This window comes from Paralichthys olivaceus, chromosome 7 (genome assembly GCF_024713975.1).
Source record: "Paralichthys olivaceus isolate ysfri-2021 chromosome 7, ASM2471397v2, whole genome shotgun sequence".
Classification (NCBI taxonomy): Eukaryota; Metazoa; Chordata; class Actinopteri; order Pleuronectiformes; family Paralichthyidae; genus Paralichthys; species Paralichthys olivaceus.
The window spans coordinates 17,803,657-17,827,352 of record NC_091099.1 but is presented as its reverse complement, the minus strand read 5'-3'; the positions used below and the strand labels follow the sequence as shown (position 1 = coordinate 17,827,352).

Genomic DNA, 23,696 nt, shown 5'->3' with positions numbered 1-23,696 from the left:
TAATCTGCTGCGGCACATAAATAATGCAGGAATCTTTGAGATAGAGCAGAGTGGAATTAATTGAAGGACTATGTCCCCATGGATGAATTTGGTCTGAAAATATAAAAGAAGTTCTTTTTAATGTGATTGGAAACTGACTTTACACAAATGTCATTGCTTACTATCAAGTTGTTGTTGCTGCTTTGTTCCCTGAGGGTGTTCTTATTCTGACTGTCCATCCAAAATAGTTTCCTTTTGAGATGGAAATTGTTGTTAATGTTGGCCCAACACAAAAAGACATTACCTGTACCTGAGGGAGATATCTGGAAAATCTGTCACTCCACAGAGGCCGGAGGAATTTAGTAACACTGATGAAATTCATGACATCCTAATAAAGCAGCTGGGCCCAAAAAGGATATTATCTTGTGCTGGGGTTATCTGAGATCTAGTTGTATTCCAACCTCAACAGTGTTGTTCCTCTCACAGGATGAAAAATGCAAAGAGAGATAGATCCTGCTGGTGAGCAACACAGTTACAAGGCCGGTGTCTGGGGTGGATAAGAGGAACAGCAAACACCCTGCTGTCTGGAGAAAAGAATAGGTGGCTCTCATCTATCTGCGTGGCGGAGGAGGAGGGATGGGAAGGCAGAGGAAAAGGGAGATGGAGGAGGGAGGAGGGAGGGAAGGAGAGAGGGAGGGTAAATGAGATTTAGCCCCAGTGATCTCCATGGGGGCTCACACAACCCATCCATGTTAAAATACACATGGGATATGGTGGGGGTGGGGGGTGTTTGTAGGGAATAGGAATTTTAGGCGAGGAGAGGGTTGATGGTGTCACGATAAAAAAAACTATTAAAATGCTGGATATTCATAGTAAAGATCTCATTTTATCTTGTGTCCACTGAAGAGAAGCGCAACGATATTTGCTGCCGGTCAAAATAGAAACACCTTTTGACCCCTAAGCATTTGGGGTTTTCAGTTTCAAACAAGCCAAACCTGCCAATCAGCTCCAACAGCTTGGTCTTGACACGTGTGTTTGTGTGTGTGTGTGTGTGTGTGTGTTGTCATACTGTTCACCAGCCATATGGAAATGTCACAGAGTAATCATAAACAATTATCCTCCCCAGCTCTCAGAGCATCAGAAAAGGCCACATTTGCATAAAGGCACAAAGGCTCTGCCACTTACATCTTAGGAACAGACGCTCTGGAGCTCTGCACACACTTCAGGATACCAGGAACTAAATGCTGGTGTCTTTCTGATACCTGCTTCTGAGGTCTTTTATTCTGCACAATGTTTTTATTGGGGATCTTGTACAAGCTGAAAGATTATGTCCTGCACTTGAGCATCCGGGGCACAAACCATGCCCTTTGTAGCTCCTGAAGGTTTTGCCGGAAAACAGGACGTCACAATGAGACCATGTAATTACCCCCCCCTCCCCTCCCCGCTGAAAACAGACTGGAGGTAGACGTACAAATCAGCTGTAGATCAATTCAAACAAGGCTTTCAGCCCATGCAATAAATCAAAGAGCCGGACACAGTGGAGCTGGGAATGGCTAATGGATGCTATGGCAGACGTACGGCTGACACGGAATGGATCCGGCGAGGATTGGATGAGGAATGAGATGGTTGGAGGGAAGCGGTCAGAGCGGAGCGACTGGAGGGTGGGTGGGTGGGTGGGTAGGTGGAGGTCAGAGGCATAAATGGGCAGCTGCTTGTTTGGTGGAAATGGTCACCAATTGACAGACAAATAATGTGATTCTGTTGCCATGAAAACAAATTGCTAAGCCTCTTATAGCAAGCCTTTGTAATTGAGGACAGGAGATGTCAACAGAGGGCTAAACAAAGGCTTACAGCAGTCAGCTAAAATGTGAGGCAACGTGTTGTGTTTTGAGAATGGGATCTTTTCAAGGTTAAATAATCCTTAGCTCGTTTTGTTGACAAGTTGAGTCATGTTCCTTGCATCAAATTTCTGATTCAGTGTTTTTAAAAGCCTGTTGCCTATTCAGTCAGCAGTGCAATTGTCTTCTGTCAGTAGGTGGCAGTAAAGTCAAAAGGGAAAATCTATCAAAAACAAATTGATGAATCATCATCCGGTTGCTGAAGGGCGGCAGGTGTCTGACACCACTGCTGCTCACACAGAGTGAGACTCATTGGTTTTTAGAAATATTCCAGGTGCAGTTCAACACTGCCTGGTAAAAACTCTCCTGGCATCATTACAGAGAAAATTAAACATCAACCCTGATTCATAAATATGCAGGGAGGCAATTCACTTTTTAATCACTGCTGTTATTAACTGCAAACACTTCTGTGAACGATCCCCCAAACAATTTCACCCTGCAAAAAAGGAATTAGTGCACCTGAAGGAACAGAAGGCAGCGTCCTTTGCCAGCAGCAGAGAGAATATTTGCAAGACAGCAGATAGCAGACTTCCTCACTTCCTGACACCACTGCTGTGTGATAATGCAGCAGATGGCGGACTGCTCTCTCACCATTACCCTGACAATATGACTGTAATGGAAGTGGAAGTGCCACAAGTGAGCACAAAAAAAAAAAGATGGAGCCCAACTGTTGTGTTTCATGAGGCCTTTCTTTAGCTGCGAGAGTCTGAGGGGAGTGAAGGCATCCATATTTACACAGTCCACCAGCTTCTTTTCATGGAACAGGCTGGTTTTACTACTACAACTGCAGTTCTTCTTCCAAATATGCTTTTATACTCTACCACACAATATCCCACTACTGCATTCATTTGAGGTATTTTACAAATGTTAAAGATTTTACATTAAATACTATGAGAAGTTTAGATAATGCCACACTGTTTCTCAACCTTTTTGTGACCTTTCACACATCAGCAGTGTCCAGTTGTTTTAGGTGACTTCAAATTCTTTATGGTTTCATTTCATTATCTGTTTGTGGCTTAAAGAAGTATAACTCTCCATTGTTTTGAAAAATACTATGCAACAGTTTAATAATAATAATTGTAATAATTAACCTACTTCATTACTACAGAGGCTGAGACATCTCACACAAGTGATTTAATAGAAAACATAAAAGCAAACAATTAGATCATGCCTTACACTGTATAATAATACGTCCAACATAGGGGTCGGTTTTCAATTATTTTACTTTAAAATACTCAGTTATATTCAGATGGAAATACTTTTGTAAATCTATTTTCCACTTCAAGGAATATATTTATATATATTTATTGGCAATATTACACAAAACAAATAACAAAAATATACTCAGCATCTCTTTTTATTTTCAGTCATAGAGATGGCCAGTATAGCATATTGAAATTACCCATGTTTTATTGTGTGGTATGTTTCGTTAAATAATAAATAATTTGCGGTTACAATATGTAGCCCTACAAATCACAGGGTTTTAATGAGCCAGTGAATCTAAGTCCAGTAGGACTAAGTTTGAAAGTGGCCAATGACAGAGGAGTCTGAAAGCTGAAACAAAAGCAGATAATTATTTATTCATTCATTATATTTCCAGTAGCTTGAATTCCATACTTGCACTAAAAGGATCAACTTAAATAGAGACAAAGAAAGTATCTGTTAGTAGAAATCTGTTTCTTAAATACAAAACCATTTGCAATACTGTCAGAAAGAAGCATCATTTTGGCAGTATATATATATAGGTACTGCGTATAGAACCAATACAAATCAGAGGAATATCATTGTGTGCATCAGTTAATATTGTCGCTTCACCCTTGAGGTTGTTGTACAATGTCAAAGTTACATAACTCGCTGACAAGCAAACCAGAAAAACAATCAGAATTCAAATGTGTATGCATTTCTCTGTCCAGTTAGTTACAGTACAACGTACACTGTGCACAGCAAGAAAAACAAAATGTATATAGATATTCTCTAGGGAGTAGTCTATATTTAATACAGTCCTATCGACAAGTTAAACCATACCATGCACAATATTGCCTTCACAGGCCGCCTCATAAGCTGCTTGTCCCTGTACAATCAGTTCAGGTATTTACAAATTCAACAAATACTCTACACGTCTTTAAAAAAAAAAACTTGATGCAAGTTAAGAGAAAAGAAATCTTGATCCCATCCAAAGGCCCTCAAGTGTGGTTAGAACACGTCAACAGTTTTTGTCAAATGTGAAATGAATAATGTCTCTGCGCACACACACACACGCACACACACACACACCCATACATTCATACACTGCAGATACAATCAGGTCCTTTACATAACGGCGGCAGACTTAATATACCAAAGTGGTTTCAATGTTTTAGCTTCTTGGAGGAATCAAATCCAGTCCTGTGTCTCAATGTGTAGCGAGGAGTCTTTCAAAAGAAAAAAAGAGATGGAGGTTATGAATAATTCCTCCCTCCGTAGGGTCGTCCTCTTAAACTTATCTCCTCCTTTCTTGGACGTGACCTCAGCCGTCCCACCACAGTCTCTGTTCCAATCACTGATCTCTGGAAAGAAACTTCAGACTCAGAACTACTGTTTTTGATGAAAAGGCACTACCTGCTGAAGGAGCATTGCAGGGGCCGAGGCAAAGCGGTCGCACCCTCAGCGACTCCCCCCCCCCTGGCCTCCAGATCTCAAGCTCAATACAGACAAGGTCACATGCGGGTCAAAGGTCATGTGACATGCCATGCAGCATTTCAGTTCCCCTCCGTCACAGGTGCAGGTGGATGTTTCCACAGAGCGGGGACAGATGGAAACGTGTCGATGCATGCTGTGTGCACTGCCCCCCAATATTAGTTCACTTTATATTTATATACAGTATATATACACTGTACATGAGCTACTGTGTGCACTGTATAAATGCATGATGGAATTACACAAGCTAATTACATTATTAAATACAGATTCCTGTACAAGCTTCTGTGTTGGAAAACAAAATACATGGACACTGATTACTATTTGAACATAGTCGATAATATAAGAACAAAAAACAGAAACAAATATAGTTCAGACGACCACTGCATAGTCCAGGTACACCACAAAAACAAAGAAACAAAATGCAATGCTTGTTAATATCAAAGTGTTAATTTAAATATGGATTTAGATAATGATATCAAGTAGGCCTATTTCATGCACTGTTAAAATCATACGACTGGTTGAGCTACTTCTTATATACTGAGATAAGAGTTTCCAAGCCTCTCTATAAAGATTTCCAAGTGAAGAGATAAAGTCTCTGATGAGTTGTGTGTATTTGCTGAGTCATGTGTGGACTTGTGATCATAAAGCCATGCAGTGTTGGGGTCAGCACTCTAAAGAGAGACCTGGGGGGCCGAGCGCCTCATACTGGTGTGCGAGGACCGACTGGCTACACAAATGAGTTCAAGGAGTTCATGGCGTTAATGGGGGACGGGGCCTCAGAGCTCTCATGGCCCTCAGCCGTGTCCCTGCTGCCGCTCTTCCCGCTATACTGGCCGATAAACGAGCCGTCCTCGTTGAACTGTCCGTCTCCTCCTTCCCCGTAGTCAACTAAACTGTCGTCACTGTCGTCCCGCTTAACTGTCCCGTTAGACGGCGTGCGGCTCCCTTTTAACGGCTTATGGTCCTCATTGTCACTGGAGGAGAAAATAACATGCAGGTGTTACAGGTGAGATGATGTGACAGATGCAACAAGGAGATTAGTGGTCACTTTTTTAGATGGAGCATGAGACGGCCAATGGTTACTTTTACCACAAGGTAATTACTGTATGATAAGTAGGTCATCACCTCCGCCAAGGAGGTTAGGTCTTTGTCTGTGTTTATTTGTTGGCAGGATTACACAGAAACTACTCAACCAACTTCCATTAAATCTGGTGGAAGGGTGGGGCATTATCTAAGGAAGAACTCTGTAATTTAGAAATGCTAGAGGGTGTTTTCTTTCATTGATTTTGAAGAGAACAGTTCAGAGATCTATATAAAAAAATTCTGGGATATTTAGAGGCCTGACATTTATTCTGTCTGCAATTTGATCCAAATAAAAATCAGGAATTTAACTGTGACTGTGGAGTCAATGTTGGGCCTTGGCGGAGGTATGAACTCTACTGAGTGCCATTCCAGTTTGTTTTTTTCATTTGGAAAATATGATGATTTATTTCTTTACTTTAAAAAAAAAAAACGTTTAAACTCAGCAACAATAAACATTCATGTCCGATTTGAATTTGGTTGGCTCCACGTCTAAAAAACTGTGGATGAATGATTAGTTGGTTTCCATCAGGCAACAGGGGAATACAGCTCAAGCAATCATACGTTGTTCAATTCCCCCTGAAACCAAAAAAATGAAGTGGTACATATGTTGTTAGACAAAAGCAACACCCTCGCCCCAACACAGAGGTTGTGATGAAAAAGGCAAATGAAATGAGTAACACTTGGAAAGCAAGGATTCAGCCAAACATCCCCCTGAAGCAAGCATGAGAAATATCACAAAATTGGCAAAATGCATGAGAAAATCTGCAAAGAAACGTTTCTTTGGATATCAGAGAGTTGAAAACATTCCACATCTATGACTTGAACATCAATGAGATCAGATCATGAAGCCGTCATAATGCTGAAATGTTGATGTATTAAATACAACAGGTAATAATCAGTACACAAAAGCATTGACAGCTCAGTAACGCTGCAGACGAATGATGGAAAAGATTAATCTATGTTCTGCACATGATGACGGCTTCATGACCAAATATTAAACTCGATGGCGGCTGTGAAAACCTGGGATGTACATACAGCGAGCAGTTTTTCTCCACAGTGACTCCACTATCCACTGACCCTCCTCACATGACAGAATGATGGCCCTCAACCAACCCACCCCCCAACACACCCTCTTCACCCTTACCTTTCCTGAGACCCACACCCCCTGGATTGGGACGAGGAGATCTGGCTGAGATCCCACACAACACAACACAACGCAATGCAACACAACAGTCGCTCCGAGACATGGCCGCACTTTATGAGTGTGGCACTTTGACAGGCACATACGCCGAGTACATGTACAGTTTGAGCTCACAGTCTGCTCCCCTGCAGTCAAACAAGAACAGCTGAGTTGAGTTAGGTTATGCCTTTATTGACATACTGTAAGAATCCAGCTGAGCCTAAAGACACAGCGTGGATAGAAATGATTGTGACGTCCATGGGAGAGGTTTTCTTGCAGTGTAAAGAGGCCCCTGATTTATTCTTCTCAAACTGATAGATTCAATGGATAAAGTCTTATAATTTTCTTTTCTTTTTGTCCAAAAAAACAAGAAAAGACAAAAAGAAACGATGTCCAGTTATTTTAAAGGACTATATTGAAGAAAAAAAACTTCTGGTATTTAGAGAATAAAGTCATTATATTACGAGAATGAAGTCGTGATTTATTGAGAAAAAAAGAATAATATAACAAGAAAATAATAAAGAAAATAGCGACTTTATTTTTGTAATATTATGACTATTCTGTAAAAATGTGCACGTTAAGAGGTACGGACAGTTGGACCGGTTGGTTTTGATATTTTCATAGTGTTTTTTGGACAATATGAAAAGTAGAATATCACCATCCTCATTATTATTATTATTATGGACGACTGGATACTGGCCTGTTATAAACACTTCCCTCAAACATGCTCCTTATTTCATTCTCAATCCATATGCATCTATACACTGTATATCTATATATAAACAATAATTCCATTCAATACATTATTGCCTAAAGCAAATTTTCATATATCAGATCTTCACACCATGCACATCACATATTATACATACTGTTTATATAGATCGATATGTATTTATCACAGCAAAAAATCCATAGAATAGATTTATGTATACATAATACAAAAAGGAATATAAAATATAAAAGCAAGACAATCTTATAAATTGACTTATAAAAAACAAAATTGAAAAATGCTAGCTATACAGAAGTAAAGTGCGTTTTTTTCTTTATTCCGCGTGCGATTGGAGAAGCAGCCTTGAAGAGGATGCTAACAAGCAAAGCTGGGTAACTGCTCTACGTTAGCAGGAATGATACTTTCAGTAATTTTCAATCTTATCTGGGTTGTGTATGTTACTAGCAATACACTAAGAAAAGTGTTAATACTTAATATACTGTAAACACAATGTATTATGAGTAGCTTATCAGTTTGCATGGGATTTGATGCGTAGGGCTGTGTTGAAAATGAATGTAGCTTATTTTTTTTCTCCTGTCTTTTTTAAACACCCAAACCCCGAAATCCCTTGAACCTGAAGATTCCTGCTTCTCAAATGACACCAAGATGTCATATCAAGCACATACAATACAGAGTCCAACACAAGTGGATTCCAGGACGTCCCAAGAAAACCCAAGAAAAAAAATAATCTTGTGCTTCACGGTGACAGAAGTTCAAATGAGGGGGCACTTCTTCTTGGTTTTGAATTTCTGTTACTGGTGATCCTGGGTCATTTGTTGGTTAGCTGTAAGGGTTGAGAGGAGGGCAGGAGTGCAGAACTCCAGCCCGGCCTGAGAGAGCAGAGCTTGGCACACAGTGGGGACAGGGCAGGGGCTGATGGGTAAAATTGGCTCTGGGGACTGGAGCCCTTTCTCTCACCTGTATTCCCCAAAAGTGCAGTCGTCTTCTTTCATGGGCTGGAACTCTGGGTCTGTGTGTGCGTCCTCCTTCTCTTTGACTGGTGAGATATAAGATATTATTATTACCAATACACACAAATTAGCTAATGAAGCACAGAAACCCATGGTATGATAAGCATGTAAAGTGTTTTTTGTAGTGGCCATGCTCATTGTTTGGACTGGACTTAACTGAAAGTTATGGAAGTATTTCTGCCATCATGACAAAAACATGAGTTTTGTTTCCTATCATAAGAAGTTTTTCTTTTTTCTTCCAACAAGGTGGGTTGTGTTTTCACCCCTGGACTTTGTTTGTGTGTAAGATTGATTACGAAAAACAATGGGATGAATTAGCACAAAACCTTTTGGTCCTGATCAAGATAAGGGGAAGGAGCCAGGAATTATTTTTGTCTTTCTTTAATATCATAAGAATAGTTGGTTTTGGACATTTTAAAATGGAGAAAAAACAATTAATACAGTATTAATTGTTTTTTATAGTTATCATGCTGTTCAAGGCCGCAGCAGAGTAAAATATAATTTTTTCTTATCTTAGGATAAGATCTTAAAATTAGACTATTTTCAAGTCAAGTGTTGTTTTACTGAGGAGTAATTATAAACTTCCATGTTACTTCACAAAATACACAAAGATAATATGTTATCAATAATGTATTGTTATAAAAAGAGTTATTACAAAAATCTTATATGAAACTTCCATATGTTGTTTTAATGAGAAAAGTTATTTGTTGTCATGACATAAGTCAGTATGTTGAACCAGTAAAAATAAAAAATAAAAAGTTGCACATGTAAGAAAGAGAAGAATATGTTATGTTACATGTTATTGTAGTATACATGTGGCTAAAATGAGGAAATAGAAATATACTGTAGCAGAAAGCAGTTTTAGATCTATCTCCGATCAATATGCTTTCAGATCCAAAACTTCCTTAAAATCTGATCGTGTCCCAGTAATTGAATGTTGGCAAATACAGAATTAAAGTGTGGGTTGACAAACGAGTGTTTGTGTCGATGGTTTGTGTTTGAGCGACAACTCACCGGGGTATTTCCCTCCTTTATTCCTCTGGATGAAGCAGATAATGAGGAGGATCAGGATGAGCAGAGCGATGGCACACATGAGGCCAATGAACCATCCCTGAGTGGCGATGTCCACCTGTCTGCTCGCCACAGCTGGCCAGAGAGGGAGAGGAACACTTAGGAATTATGGGTGGACTGTTTCTTTCTCCATTGAGAGGGAGAGATGGGAACCATGACTCACACTGGTGTGTTAACAACAAACATGTAAAGCGTAATACGTGTTGTTAAAATATGTTTTAGCATTTTCTATCAAGTAGTACCTACAGACAGATATTTCAACTGTCATGTTAGACGAGTTAGATTAAACTAATGGTGACGTGAATATATTGAAACCACATTAATACTCAATGTAGTAAGTAAGTCTTTTTCCCACAAGTGCAAACATACACACACAATCACGAATACACACACAAACACACATATGACGATTGACTGAGAGATATTAGGTTGAATATTATAACACATACAACACACATTAATAAACATAGCCTATAGTAAACGTCTATATTAGAATAACATCCACTTCCTCTAATATCCGAGTCTACTTGACTGAGACTGAACCATCATGCACGCTGCTATGTGGTGTCTCTATATTACTACAAGACATGCCCAGCATACAGTCACCACAACACGCTAAACCCATGCTCGACTGGGTTACAATTACAACTCAACGGCACAATCTACTACACATTCTACACACGACACAGTGCAAGGTCAGGCCAGGCCGAGGTGGAGGCAACCGCCCAGGAACTGCCTCACCTGGTACCGTGACCAACAGCTCTTCAGAGTGGTGGGGCGGCTGGTCGTTGTGACCTTTGGCCACCAAGCGCACCCTATAGGAGAGGCCCCCCTTTAAGCCCTTCAGCACAACGTTCTGAGAGCCGTTCACCTGCTCTTTCTGCCATTCCTCTTCACCTTCACCTGCGGGAGGGACGTTCATGAATAGAGGTACGACTGAGGAAGCACAACTACAAATGGGCTATGGAGGTCATGACATTTTGAGATTTGGCTGGTCGGGGAGAATAAACATCTACTGGTGGTTACGCTACAGGTAATGCTGTGTGTATTAGATTTAAACTAATAAATAGTTCATTTAGTCTGTGAATGGACTATTACAGAGGCCCTGAGTGCTCAATGAACTGCGACTGAGAAAAACAAATGCAAATAGACAGGCAAATGAGGAAAACAATTTTACCATGCATGCACGTGCACACACGACTGTTAAATGTTCTGAGAGACTGGTTGTTTTCTCAGTTTGCAATGTTTTCAACCCTGCCACACAGCGTGGCTCTACAGGGATGTCAGTCCACCACTTTCATACTGAGATGTTTTTAGCTGAAATATCTAAATCCCTACATGATGGGTTGTCAAGAAACTTTGCTGAACAGGTTCATGTTCACCTCAGGATGAATTAATATCTTTATTGATTATTCATATAGTGCCACCATCGGGTCAAAATCTAAAATTGTTAAAAATGTTGGTTTATGAACGATTAACCCGAATATTTTGGTTTATGACCAAATACTTAATGGCTTGTACTTTGCATTTGGTGTGTATTCACAATAGTTATTGTGCTAACATGCTAAACTATAATGGTGAACATGGTAACCATTATACCTGCAATGCATCAGCATTGTATTTGCCAACTTGAGGTGGACACCAACCAAGTCCACCTCAGGACAAAAATCTAAATGTTAACATTACTTTGGTTTGTGACCATATACCTGCAGGACTAATGACATTTATCTATTTCCATGTGTTTTCTTTCTCAGTAGCAGTGCACTAAGCTTTTAGGGCCTCTGCAGACATAAATGGGGTGAGGAGTTAAAAATGAAATGCATTCGACTGATAATCACAGGAATATGTTTTTGGTAAGGACATTTTCTAAATTACTGGGGTCTATGATCATGACATCCCCTAAATGAATTTATTAAAGAGTAGGTGTGAGCGAGCCACACTACAGCAACATACTGCTTTTCATCCTCACTGCAGGTGGATAAAAACAATGGAGACCACTTCAGTCAAAATCAACTGGCACAGCACAAATGTTTGTGCTGCTTTTTTATGATGTTTGTCTACATAAGTCCCACAGAGACTGTCACAGGAAATGCATGTGACTCCACAGCATGGAGTAATTAAAAATCCAATCAGACAGCCTTGTTTACCACATCTGGGTCCACGTTGGCAGAAGCCAACAGCAATGACTGCCAATATTTCAATTCACCTGCATGAGCCAATAATGAAGTAGGGGTCTCTTTGTGTGTAGAACAAATAAAGATGTGAAGCTTTCCTTACTGTTTTCTACAGTGTACTCTACATAAACGTTTTTCTCCGGGCCCCAGTACTCCCAACTGATGAGGGCCCCATCCTCTCCAACCGAGGAACTAACGTTCCCGAAAGAACTCACTGGCGGTGCTGAGCACACAAGAGAAAAGACAAGCATCAAGATTGATCTGCTGATCAAAGGACAATCCAGTAACCGACAATAATATGCTTTGATTAAATTATAGTCCCATTAAATGCTATTAGAATAACTGAATCTATACCATTACAGCCATACACAACAAAACCAACAAGCAAAAGCATACACAAAGCTGATCCTGTAACATATCAGACATGTAATGCACTACGATCACAGCAGTATCTGTACCCTTGTGGGGGGGACGGCGTGGAGGAAGCTGAGCAATGGGATGAGAGGTTTGGGTGCCTTCTGTAAACAACATGGAAGAGGGGTGAAGACCGCAACAAACACAAGACACACAAACACTTTCCACATGCAAAGACACAATACACACAAACACAGTTCACTTGGCACGCCAATAAAGCCTCGCCATGCAGCGGGAAGCATCACTAGCAGCCACCATGGAAGAAGTGAGAAGGGGTCAAAGTCGCCAAAGGCAAGATGCAGCCAAGCACTTTGAAAAGACTTGTGTAGTTTTATCACACAACATTAAAAAGGCCCACGTTGCACAGCATCTTTATCTCTGAGGCTTTGAACTTTCCCCAGCTTTGAACTCAGTGGTACATTTTGGTGGGCAGCAGAATTTGAAAGAGGGAAAGAGGGAAATTGCTCAAATCGTGCAGAGTGCATGCCTGCAGCGGGGGTTTTGAAGCTATAGCTGTATCTGTAAAACATGGCATCAGGCTAGATACCACCGGTACCTTCGCCCACATCTACGTCAAGCAGTGACATTAGAGCTTGTAAAGAGAAACAGGACACAGAAAAAAAACAACAGGATTCATTATTGGATGACCCCCCTCCCCACCCCACCCTCTCATGCAATCATCATCTGTGTCACTGTGTGTTATAGTGACACACTCAGGAAGTCATGCTGTGCGGTGTGAGTGAATTGAATAGAATGATGGATCTGAGGTTTCATAACGACAAGGGTCAACTTTTACAGCAATGAAACTGGATCGTAAACATGTTCCACTTAACACAGACAAGGTTGATGGACATTTATATGTATAAAACATGCCATATAAAGTACTAGTAATAAAATTAAATGCTATGGCAAAATGTGCATTATACTGCAGAATATTTCACATATAAAAGTCACATTAGTACTGAGCCGCTCTGGTGACATTTGGAAAGAAAACACATAGTTTTACACATAAGAAAATAGAAATTGGCCACAATTTTTTTATTTTTCCAAATGTCACCAGGGGGTTTCATACATAAGAACAATCTGACTCAACGTTAGTGTTATAAATAATTATTATATTCATCATTAATTACATTAAGATTATATTTTATTATTCAGTTAATCATTTAGTCTATAAATATAGTGAAAGATGTTCATTAGCATTTCCCCTTTATTTGGCTTGATGTTTCTGCCCAGCAAAACTATAAGAAATAATTTTAGAAAGATAAAAGAAATAATTGTTCTCATCGTGTTTTTTTTTTTTTTTGCTGATGCTGCTTTCCCCAAAAGAAAAATCAAAAAATCATGCTTTACAATAAACAGCATTTCAGTGTTTGGAGGAATGTTTATTTTCTCACGGAGAGAGGTGGAACCACATGTGAGCTTCCATCCAAGTCCATCCAGAATTAAAACACAAGGCCCAACTCTTCTCCATAACACCATGATTTATTTAGGTCATGTTTTGGCTTTCTTTGGAGGGAGATATTTTTTAGCAAACATCTTTTTAAAATGACCTTTTACAGAGACAATAATTACTCCTAATGAATATCGAGGTTTACCTTGAGAACTATTAAAAAAACATGCAAAAAATCCATCCATCATCTATACCCCTAATCCCTTAATTGTCGTGGTCGGGGATGGAGCCAGTCCCAGCTGACATTGGGCAAGAGGAGGGGTTCACCCTGAACTGCTCCCCAGCGTATCACAAGACTGACATACAGACAAACAAGCATTCACACTCATTTTCACACCTATGGTCAATTTAGAGTCTCCAACTACGTTAACTTATCTGCATGTTGTTGAACTGAGAGAGGAAGCTGGTGTAGCTGGTACAGTTCTAACCACTGCACCCCATATTAAAACCAACTTTTATAAAAAAACTAGAAATCACCAATTGCCATCTTTCATCACTCGCCCTGTTAAAGGTGAGATAGTTGAAAATACTGCATAAAGCATGGTGTACTGAAGAGTTGTGTGATGTGCTTTAATTAAGCTATAAATTAAATATATAATCTAGATTCATGCAAAGTTTGGATATTGTTAACAAAAAATGATTTATATATTCATCTTATAATTCATCTAGATTTACAGCTACAGAAACAAATACCATCAACTAAATTGACTGAAATGTCTTTGTACATTAGTCGACTTACCTTCATCCATGATGGTGATAGCCTCTTGAGAAATGGCTGGGCCCGCTCCCCTGACTGTTTTGGCATTCAAATAAAACTTGTAGCGTGTGCTGTACTTGAGGTTGGGCAAAGTGACTGAGGTCTCATTGGCGAGCAGGGCCAGCTCCTCCACTGGGCCCAGCTCATTGGAGTTATTGACTACAGGGGTGGAGGGTGGATGACAAGAGTAATGGGATGGGAAGGGGTGGAGGTTGGAAGGTAGTAAAGGTAAATTGAATAGAAATATGAGGAGGAGCGGGTTGTAGGTGGGGTCAGAGTGTCAACAATGAGAAAGGTCGAAATGACAGCGTTTGAAGCACAGAGGTGCAGGGTTCAGGAGAAGAAGGCGGGAGGTGACAAAAGTTGATTTGTTAATTTGTGTCATAATTTAGACAAAATAACTTGTTTGAGATGCTCTAAGATTCTTCTCATTCATTTCAGTCTCATAATCTAAGTTTGAACAGGATGAACGTACAAGACATGAAAAAGAAGGAGAAAACTACAAACTACATGACGGAAGGTGACACTAAACACTGGGTTAAGTTATAAAAACTCTCTGAAGCCCAGTGCTGTGATTTATTTAGTCATTTTAAAACCTCACCTGGCTGATATTTGAGAGTGTAGCCAGTGATGCGTCCGTTACGATCATGAGGAGGACTCCATTCAAGGGTTAGAGTGTCCAGGTTTGAGTTGGTGACTATCAGGGAAGTGGGAGCTCCAGGTACTGTGGGGGAAAAAAACATACATCATTAAACCTCCTCACAGTAAAGATAAATAGGGTTGAAATAATATTTTAAATGAATGATTGAAAATACACAGCATGTGAAATAGGGTTTGACGGTTTACGAATGTTAATGCTTTAAGTCATCTGACTATATAATGTTCCCCATCGCTTCAGTGTTTATGCTATAGATAGAAAATCGTCATATAGATTAATTCACAACGTGACATTTAGGCCAGATACTTATTCCAATTGGCAGTTCTCCATAATTATAATGAAGTGTTGTGTTTTAATTTCAGTAGGTATCTGTGTTTGCTTGTGGATCATTGATTTTGGCTTTAACACCTCTACTCTGCTGTGGGTTTCATGTGGTTCAGGTAAAATAGTGGAAAAACTCTGCATGATTCATATTAAATCTCGACTTTGGTGTTTTCAAAAGGGGCTGACTCCATCAGCTTTTCCCTGCAGAATCCACAGACACCCGGGAACTGACTCTGTGGTAACTGTGATGTTATAAAAGTACAGGGGACTGGTCAGCGGGTGTCAATAAGCCAGATGGAGAGCAAGGTGTCTCCCAGTAGAGGTTGAATGCAGGGGTTCTGCTGCTCGATTCCTGTCGCAAGCCTTTAGAACTTTGAGCATTGAAGGAGTGAGGAGAAGAAGAGACACCAGCAAAGAGCCTCGAGATGGCTGTGGCTCAAAGGAGGAGAACCATGGGGTACAAAGCAGCTAGCTAGCCACCTGGACACACATGCTGGGGTCTGATCTGCCTCAGCTGGGTCTTATGGAGGAGGGTGTATGAAGCTGAGAGACCGAAACACTCAATGATTCCAGTACCATCACTGAAAATGTGTCCTGAAGCATTAAGACTAGCACACCAAACGCGAAAGATTGCATCGATTAAAAGTTAAAAATAAAAATAAAAACTATAAAGAGAAATAAAGGGTGTCCGTTCCCGTCTCTCACCTCCCTCTGGTGTTTCAAATTGCTGGGTGGGGCTCACAGGACCCTCTCCTTTGCCGTTATACACTCTGACATTGAAGGAGTACAGGCTGAAGGGGTGCAGACCAGGCACCATGCCGTGGCTGTGGTTCCCACTGAACGTCAGGATCAGCTTCTCCATGTGGTAGGGGTTGTGTTTGTGGAGACTGCGCTCTTTCCAGTAGTACACCTACAAGATATGGTTTGTGTACAGTCAGCACTGAGGGATTGTGGGATTGGTGTTCATGTCACGCTGCATGTAGTGTTTATTATACTGCACCTTGTATCCTTTGAGATGCCCACGTATTAATTTATGAGGCACAGGATCCCAGTGCACCTCTGCCAGAGTGCTGTTCAGCACCACCGCCTGAACGTTTTCTGGAGCTGCTACCGGCACTGTGCAACAGATAAGGAACACGACAACAACTAAATACAACAGCAAACACACACTGAGTAAATGCCATTGGTAACACAGTCAAATGTATCACCCCAGGCTCAGACCCACACACAGTAATGTCTTTTTTATGAGTCTAAAGAGTCAATCGAACTCACAGTCCTCTCCTGAGTAGCCGCGGGCGATAGCAGGCTCAGGTCCAACTCCGTGGTCGTTCACAGCCTGAACTTTTAGCTCGTACGGTACGAACGTGGGCGTTCCAGACACGACGAACCTAGAGTTGTTGGACACAGTCACTGTGGTCCAATCACTGTCCACTGCCTTCTGCCTCCACATTACTCGATAACGAAGCCCTGGGCCATTAGACTGGAGCCCTGTCAGCGGCTGCAGCAGAGAAAGTTTTATTATTTTCAAGAGAATACTTTTGCAGAAAACTTTTGCAGATTTCTCTGTGAAACTGTAAAGTGACCTGCAGTAATTGAGTCAATGCAAGAAAAGACCAGCCGTCAGACGGAGTCACAGAACCCTGAAGCAGCAGCACTGCTGCACAACAAACAGCTGTTCACCTGTTTATCCAGAGCTCTTGAGGCTCAAGTTAGTACGCAGAATGCGCTATTCTCGTGATTGAAAACTTCACATATGTTGATGAGTCCCAGTTGTCGCTGCTACAGAGCACTGGTCACCTATTTATTCCATATTTAATAATTTGTATCGTATTTTATTGACACACAGAGTTTTCTGTGTTTATTATATAGATATTGATGTTTGATGTTGGTGGCTTGAAAAATGAAGACAAAAAGGAGAGCTCATATGTTTCAGGGTGGTCCCTGGACAACGGTAAATGCATCAGGATTAAAAAAGAGAGCCTAATACATCTTTATTACCTTCCATGAGATTACAAGATTGTCATGCTCTGTTCCAAATCCCTCAACATCTTTAGGGTTCTCGTCTGGAGCTGAAAAATAAACCGAATGACGACATCAAACATTATCCAATAGAAAATATACTTCTGAAATAAGGCATTTAATAAAAGCTTATTCATATACTATCTTAAATTAATTATCAATTACCTGCAGGTTCTGTCTTAAACATCCTGGAGGGGAAGCTGGGCCGACTGAAGCCCATGGCATTGAGAGCCAAAACCCTGAAGGTGTAGTGGATGTAGGGAGACAATCTGAGGTGAGCAGTCGTCCTGGTTCCAGGGACCTCGGTGAGGTTGTGCCAGTGACCTCGGTGGTGCAGCGAGTCTTCATACTGGATGAGAAATTCTGTGTGAAATAAAGAAAGACAAGAACAGTGAACAACTGAACGCTTCATATCTGCTCTGACAGGATACTGGACAAACCGGAATGAATGCCTTCAAGGTTTGTTTTTCTCAAGATGTCTCAATATGCTGCCTCCAGCTGTGTTCTGACATGGTGAAGCGATGTGTTCGCAACAAGACGACAATACTAATAGACAGTGAAGGAGTTACATGTTCTGCACCAGACTCTTCCAGTAATATTTTGGTTCTTTTTTTAAACATTGAAATCCATTGTTACCTCTGAATAAAAATGTTATATATTATATATCTACATTCAAGACTGCAGAGGTTGGTTTTGGTTACTTTTTCTCCAAAAAGCAGATTTTATTTTTGTATTTTTCTGTGAGTTGAGTAAATTGTATTGTATTGATCAATTGTGATTCTCACTCAAGTTTCTTTTGATAGATAGATAGATGGATACAAAATAAGCTTATTATATTTGACAATATAGACTCAAATATGTATAAATTTATAATACAAACATGAAATGAATATATATACACTTAAAAATATAAACATGAAAATATATAGAAGCTAACTGTACAGTTGAAACTTTACTTTCACCCTAATCCACTCACTATCTGCTTTGGAGAGAGTCAGCTAAATAGTACATATGTAATGAATTAAAGGATACTCAAGAAGTTTAGCCTTGTAGATCAATAATGTTGTGAGAAATTATTCCAAATGAAATCTGTGGTGCAGAGACATCCTGACACTTACTCCCTGGATAGTTATTAGAACACGACGGATCTTTAATTCACCATTACAGCACATAAGAAAACTGTTTTCACATGCTGAACATTAATCCTCATGACTGAGCTGCATATCTGAAAATCAGTAGAGCCTCTCTCACACACACACATACACACACACACACACACACACACACACACACAGTTAATACATACTCTGAATTGGACTGTTATGTTCATCCCCGGGGGTCCATGTGAGCTGCACACTTCTCTTTTTCTGGTCCGTCAGCTCCAGGTCAGTTGGGGGGTCAGGTCGTTCTGGGGTAGATACATCGCAGGGAGCAACGTTTGTAACTCATCGTACTGAGATGACAGTCACACTGACTTCATGTTATAGATGTAGAAATATATGAAGGGTTCATGCCAAGATGAGATGAAGCAAAAGCAAAACAGGATATCTTTAACTTGCTTCCATAATACTGCAATAATGATATATGCTTAGGTTGTACCGTTACCCCTCTTTTTCTTTACATGGACTATTTGACAGCCTTATTTCCCCCATGATACACATGCAGACACTGCATCATGCATATGAAACGACTGACACTCAATTTGATCATCTCCCTTAATCAGTCTCCGTGAAATCGAGTCTGGGGCTCGCTCAAGAGGCTCAGGGCTCATGTTTTGGAAATGAATTGAGAAAGTGAAAATGCATGCTTTGAATAAATGAGTGATGACGAAACGGCGCTTTGCAACAGATCCCAAGTGGTGCAAGGAAGAGATGTTTGCTTTACAAATGATCTTTGCATTGAAGTGTGAGAGAAAATGGTTCCCCCCCATTGCCTAAATGTAACATTTTTGCCTCAGTGGTTTGATGCATTCCAAATTACAAAAAATGTAAAAAAGAAAAATGCAACTGATCACCCAAAAATTAAAAACACTTAAAATCAAAGCAGCTGAATTAAAACGAAAAGGAAAAAATGCTCAGTGACAAACAGCATCGTCAGACCACAACATGCTTCACTGAACAGAAACATCCAATGAACAATACAAGCCCAGGACAGCAGAGCAGCACATCTGGGTGCTCATGTGTGCTGAAGGTTTACCGTAGACAACAGCTGGAGTTGGTGTGGCCTCTGCGAGGTAGGAGGGCAGGAGTAAAATGGAGGTTACTGGTCAGCCAGCCGTATGAAAACAAAGGAGATTATCTGGCACGCTAAGGGGGCGATAATTAAATATTAATTCTGTTGATTCAATCCGCTCCAAATCCCCTTCAGTAAACTCTCAGGCTATTACTTTTGAAGGGCTGAACGCGATCTGTTGTGTGTGTTGTGAGGCAGAGGTTACATTTGATCATTACTGAGTTTGTTTTAACAAGTTTCTGAAAAGCAGCGCGTACCAACAACAGTGAGCTCTGCGCTGGCTGAGTCGTGGTCCAGAGTTGTGTTCATGATGCAGGTGTACACGCCCGCGTCGCTCTCTGTCACATCAGTGATGGTGAGGCTGTCAGCGTCTACGATTAATCTGCAAAACAAACAGTTCATAAAGACAGATTAGCAGGATTATATATAATCTTAAAGTTATTTAGTTTGTTTTACCACCGGGCTTTCGAGGTGACAAAGGCCCAGTTCAGACCTGGTATTAACATCCATCCTTAGGGGGTCTGATCACAAGCGAGCAGCATTAGGTTCTTCTGTCCACACCTGGTATTAAAATAAGTCCTAAATGTGTCTCCTGTGACCACATGTGATCACATCTTACTTCCCTGCTTTATATGCAAATAAACACGTACGTCATTTGTGTTTGCTAAAACCAAATTATGTTGTTTTTGTGAGTTTACGGATGTGTCGAATGTTAGTTTTTGTGTGTGTGTATGTGTTGGCACAAGTGAGCAAATAAGAGAGAAAGAGAAAGAGAGAGGGGGGAGGGAGTGATCATATGGACGTGTACAAATATACGTGTACAAATATTAGTAGTAGTAGGTGGTCTTCATATGTGGCCCAGGACACATTCAGGGGACACAATGTGTCCACATGCGTCTCAGACCACCTCCAAATGTGGTCCGAGTGATATGATCTCAGGTATTGCCGTTGTCATTTAGACCTGAACTTCGCGCTGACCACTTGTGATTGTGCTCAAACCAGGTCAAGACATTTAACACCAAACTTTGATTTGAGGTATAAGGGTAAACAAATACTGAGGAGATCCATTACACTGAAACAGAGGGAGGGCAAACACAGGGTTAATGAGACTGAGACATTTCCAATAGTGAATGACATCTCTGACCTCTCATCATCAGGCAGCTCTCCGTCGTCTTTGAGCCAGGTCATGGTGGGGACGAGTGACGGGTCATGTTTCACTTTACACTCAAACACCACCGACCTGCCCCTCTGGACCACCTTGTACTCGGGCTGCTTCAGGATGCGGGTGGGCTCTGAGGAGAGGGGGGTAAGAGAGAGTCAAGAATTAATACATTGAATTAGTGGTTCTCAACCTTTTCGCCAGAAGAATCTGACTGGTGCACATCCCTGCTTTTTTTAGTGATCATTTCTGTTTTTGCCCTGTGACTCATTGTATTTAGCTCGGCAGACAGGTCGGGTCGCTGGTGGCACCACATCCAGAGAGAGTAATGCAGCTCCGGTCTGATCAGATGGGGAGATGATAAGATGTGTTCCTCTGCCTCAGCCATAATTCTGAACCTTATGATTAAACTGTGCTCAACTTTGAGTGTTTATGAGTGTTTTCTTAAATGAGGTAAAGATCATGATGCGTTCTGTGATTTTCTTTTCCCCTGAGCCGACAGGCAGCTGGCGATCAGCCAGAACTCCCCCGCTGACCTGACTCTGGATACAACACAGACACAGACAGACTCTCACAACAAACTCAATAACATCCATCCTAAAGCAGATCCAATCACTCGCACAGAAGATTTCATTTTAAAGCAATTTTCAGTCTCAAATATGTAATTTCATTTTGAAAAGATCTGGCGACCCCCAGAATGAATCTTGCCACCCCCAGGTTGAGAATCACTGAAGTTAAATAAATAATATAATGATAAATAATCAAAACTATAAACCAGATCAGTATTCTATAAGCCATGAGTTTGGAACTAGACCTCCATGGGTTAGGGCTTCAACTAATAGTGATTAATTATCTTCTCACCTTTGACCTCCAGGTAGACATGATTCTCATAGATACCCAGCATGTTTCTGGCGGCGCAGGTGTATTTGCCGCTGTTTCTGGCCTGAGCTGTGTGAATCTCTAAAGTGCCGTTGTCATGCTGGATGTAAGGATCTCCGTCCAGGGTGCTGGAGCGGCTGTCTTTGAACCTGACACAGAAAGAGAAAGCTGCTTTGAGCTTTTGAAGAAACACTTCTCTGTACCTCTGTAATAAAAAAAGTTCATTCGCTCACCATGTAATTTTAGGGATGGGTGACCCAAAGAAAGTGCAGTCTATCCGAGCCCGGTGGTTTTTGATGACCTGGTAGACCTTGTTGGCCGGTGTCAGCACTCTGGGTGGCTCCGCTGCAGCAGTTATTGACGTGTTATTACACTGCAGAGATCAACGTGAAACAGAACTGAAATACTAAATGGATCCGGTGTGATGAACTTACAGAGGACATTGACAAAGGCGTTGGCCAGGAGGTAACCGTGGCCATTGGAGACGTTACACTGATAGACGGCGCTGGATCCAATCTGTATGTCAGTGAAGATAATGGTGTCGTCTTCCACCTTTCTGCTCAGATCCTTAGGAGAATCTGTTCATGGGTAAAAGAGTGAAAATATTTAACTCTGGCTAAAGTCAATGAATGTGAAAAACAGTTACTTTTGATTTTGGCTCTTATTACGTCATTGAGGGCTGATTTTCAATGAACGGTAGCTTTTATTGTGAGCTGGTCAAATGTTCCATCTCTCACAAGCCCTGACACCAGACTTTGTGGTCAATACAGTTGTTTCTATTATTAACGTGCGTATGTTTTAAATTTCTTATATGCCTGTCACACCAATATGTAAAAATTGAGGTGTGATGGTGGTAAATGCTCTAAACACATAAATGCTATATATTCAGTTTGCGGTGTGTCACAAAAGCAAACTCGTCTTATTCATAAAGAATGTAAGCAGAAGTTGTGATTTAAGATAAAACAAGTTGAGAGGTTTGGATTTGTGATTGACAAAAAAATTGTCTTGTCTGGAAACGTCTTCATCTTTGTGAATTCCTTTAGTGTCAGTATCCAAACTCAGCCATTGTAACTTCCAAATGTGAATCCCATAGGGAAATAAAGCTACACACTCCCAAGTTAACTACACACCTGCACAAAAGAGATAACAATAAAATCCAGTCTCTGAAAATGAAAGTTAACAACGCTCAGCTTATATGAAAAAGCCCACATTGCCTGGAAGTTTGATTTCAAAGCAGCGGAACAGGTTGCACTCACTCTCTATGGGGATGCCATTCATCGCCCAGGCGATGGACGGCTTGGGCGTGCCACTGGCCCTGCAGGTCAGCACGCCGTTCTCTCCCGGAGCCAGGACAAGGTTCCTGGGAGGGCTGCTGATCCAATATGGAGCCGCTGAAAATAGAACAGAAGGCAGGAGAATTAATCAGTGAACACACTGGCCTGTTGGCATCTCTGCATAAATCAATTATGAGGCAGAGAGATAGAGGGAGAATGAAGCGACAGGAAGAAGGAGTGACTGCGCCAAGCGACCCACCTTTGACAGAGACGTGGATGGTATGGTGCACGGAGCCGAGCCGGTTACTGGCGGAGCAGCGGTAATCTCCTGCGTCCGATTCCGACACGTTCACGATGCGCAGATTCTTCTGGTAGTACAGGTAGGACATGCGTTGGGCCGGGAGATCGCCGCTCACTTTGGTCCAGGAGATTTCCGGGGTGGGCCTGGTTTCAAAGAGGAAGAGAGAGAGAGAGCAATGATGAAACTCAAGCAGGTGCAGATAGGCACTCAAGGCTTTCATCATTGAAGTAACGGCAGATCCTTTCACTTACAGCCCATCTGCGATACACTCCATCTCCAGCACCTGTCCTCTCAACACCGTCTTCGAGCTGGAGGAACCAGATGGGATGAGGAAGGTCGGCTTCCTGTCATCCACTGGGTCTTCTGTAGTTGCAGAGATTGACATAGAAATCTGTCACCATCTCTTCTGCATCAGTCCACAA

The 23,696-nt window shown here is 41.2% G+C and overlaps 1 protein-coding gene across 18 annotated transcripts in view; it reads right to left on the bottom strand.

Annotated features, from left to right (window-relative positions):
* Positions 1 to 3,432: 3,432 nt before the first annotated feature.
* The window catches only part of LOC109624448 (neuronal cell adhesion molecule-like), a 77,977-nt gene continuing 57,713 nt past the window's right edge, over positions 3,433 to 23,696 (bottom strand). For 5 of the 18 annotated variants that reach the window (XM_069528297.1, XM_020079106.2, XM_069528298.1 and 2 more), the window contains 24 exons: positions 23,526 to 23,637; positions 23,233 to 23,417; positions 22,956 to 23,090; positions 22,134 to 22,277; positions 21,933 to 22,044; positions 21,682 to 21,848; positions 20,806 to 20,953; positions 19,919 to 20,043; positions 19,626 to 19,655; positions 18,736 to 18,837; positions 17,595 to 17,792; positions 17,409 to 17,479; positions 16,683 to 16,908; positions 16,411 to 16,526; positions 16,116 to 16,320; positions 15,030 to 15,152; positions 14,411 to 14,587; positions 12,775 to 12,810; positions 12,263 to 12,322; positions 11,908 to 12,027; positions 10,372 to 10,533; positions 9,574 to 9,705; positions 8,507 to 8,585; positions 3,433 to 5,530 (listed from right to left, as the gene is read on the bottom strand). In XM_069528297.1, coding sequence (XP_069384398.1) covers positions 5,284 to 5,530; positions 8,507 to 8,585; positions 9,574 to 9,705; positions 10,372 to 10,533; positions 11,908 to 12,027; positions 12,263 to 12,322; positions 12,775 to 12,810; positions 14,411 to 14,587; positions 15,030 to 15,152; positions 16,116 to 16,320; positions 16,411 to 16,526; positions 16,683 to 16,908; positions 17,409 to 17,479; positions 17,595 to 17,792; positions 18,736 to 18,837; positions 19,626 to 19,655; positions 19,919 to 20,043; positions 20,806 to 20,953; positions 21,682 to 21,848; positions 21,933 to 22,044; positions 22,134 to 22,277; positions 22,956 to 23,090; positions 23,233 to 23,417; positions 23,526 to 23,637 — 3,212 coding nt within the window. In that variant the 3' untranslated portion in view covers positions 3,433 to 5,283. The remainder of the gene's footprint in view (positions 5,531 to 8,506; positions 8,586 to 9,573; positions 9,706 to 10,371; positions 10,534 to 11,907; positions 12,028 to 12,262; positions 12,323 to 12,774; positions 12,811 to 14,410; positions 14,588 to 15,029; positions 15,153 to 16,115; positions 16,321 to 16,410; positions 16,527 to 16,682; positions 16,909 to 17,408; positions 17,480 to 17,594; positions 17,793 to 18,735; positions 18,838 to 19,625; positions 19,656 to 19,918; positions 20,044 to 20,805; positions 20,954 to 21,681; positions 21,849 to 21,932; positions 22,045 to 22,133; positions 22,278 to 22,955; positions 23,091 to 23,232; positions 23,418 to 23,525; positions 23,638 to 23,696) is intronic. The other 13 variants (XM_020079109.2, XM_020079113.2, XM_069528294.1 and 10 more) reach the window with 6 other exon arrangements.